At 70.8% G+C, this 893-nt stretch overlaps 1 protein-coding gene across 1 annotated transcript in view; it reads right to left on the bottom strand.

The window, feature by feature from the left end:
* The window catches only part of EMIHUDRAFT_225926 (hypothetical protein), a gene marked incomplete at both ends in the record, with an annotated part of 2,055 nt that extends 1,899 nt beyond the window's left edge, over positions 1–156 (bottom strand). Inside the window, one exon of the mRNA XM_005789354.1 lies at positions 145–156. Within this exon, the coding sequence (XP_005789411.1) occupies positions 145–156 (12 nt within the window). The remainder of the gene's footprint in view (positions 1–144) is intronic.
* Between the last annotated feature and the right edge of the window lie 737 nt (positions 157–893).

The raw sequence follows: 893 nt of genomic DNA on the forward strand, positions 1-893 counted from the left end.
GGGAAATGTCCCGCAGGACCTACAGTAGCTGGCAAGGTGTACGTCTTCGATGTGAGGAGAACAGCACAACCGGACGGATTAAGAGACGGATACAGGGAGGGTCGCTCTCTCTGCTATAGGGCGCGAATCGGGCGGGGGCAGCACCCCTTGCGACATCGTACGCCGCCCGCAGCAGCGACGCCCACCCCTCCTCCTAGCTAACCAAACGGGCGCACTCGCTACCCCCTCCTACTACTTCAGCAGCGACGCCCGCCCGCCCTCCGAGAGCGCCTCGCCGACGCCCTTGGCAGCAGGCGAAGCGCGCTCTCCCGCCGCCACCTCGTACGCCGCCGCCTCTCCCGCCCACGCCGCAGCCGCCGCCTCCGCCGCCGCCTCCGCCTCCGCCGCCTCCGCCGCCTCCGCCGCCACAGCCTCCGCCCCGGCCGGCCCCGCCGCCTCCGTCGCTCCGGCTTCCGGCACCAGAGGCGACGCCTCCACCGCCCCGCTGATTGAGACGCCGTCGGCTGCGCCGCCCGCGATAGAGCAGGCCTGAGGGGGGGGAAGGTGAGGGTGAGGGTGAGGGTGGAGGGTTATGGGTAGGGGTAGAGGTTGGGGTTGGGGGAGGGGCAGGGTGAGGGCTCTATGGCTGTGGGCAGGGTTGGGGTGATGGGGTGCGGCGAGGGGTGCGGAGAAGGGTCGTGGCTGCAAGCCTCGATGAGGGGAGACGCGCGCTCGACCCGCACGCCATGTCCGCCGCTGGCGCTGACACTGTTCTTGCGCAGCAGCGGCGCTGCCCCTGCGTGAGGGATACGCCGACATGGGGGCGGGAGGACGGTACACTGTGCAGCGTCTTCCGAGCGCCGCGTGAACAAGCGAGGGGCTGCGAGGACAGCGGAGTGCGGCGGAGTGAGTGA

Source organism: Emiliania huxleyi (assembly GCF_000372725.1).
Source record: "Emiliania huxleyi CCMP1516 chromosome Unknown EMIHUscaffold_129, whole genome shotgun sequence".
NCBI lineage: Eukaryota > Haptophyta > Isochrysidales > Noelaerhabdaceae > Emiliania > Emiliania huxleyi.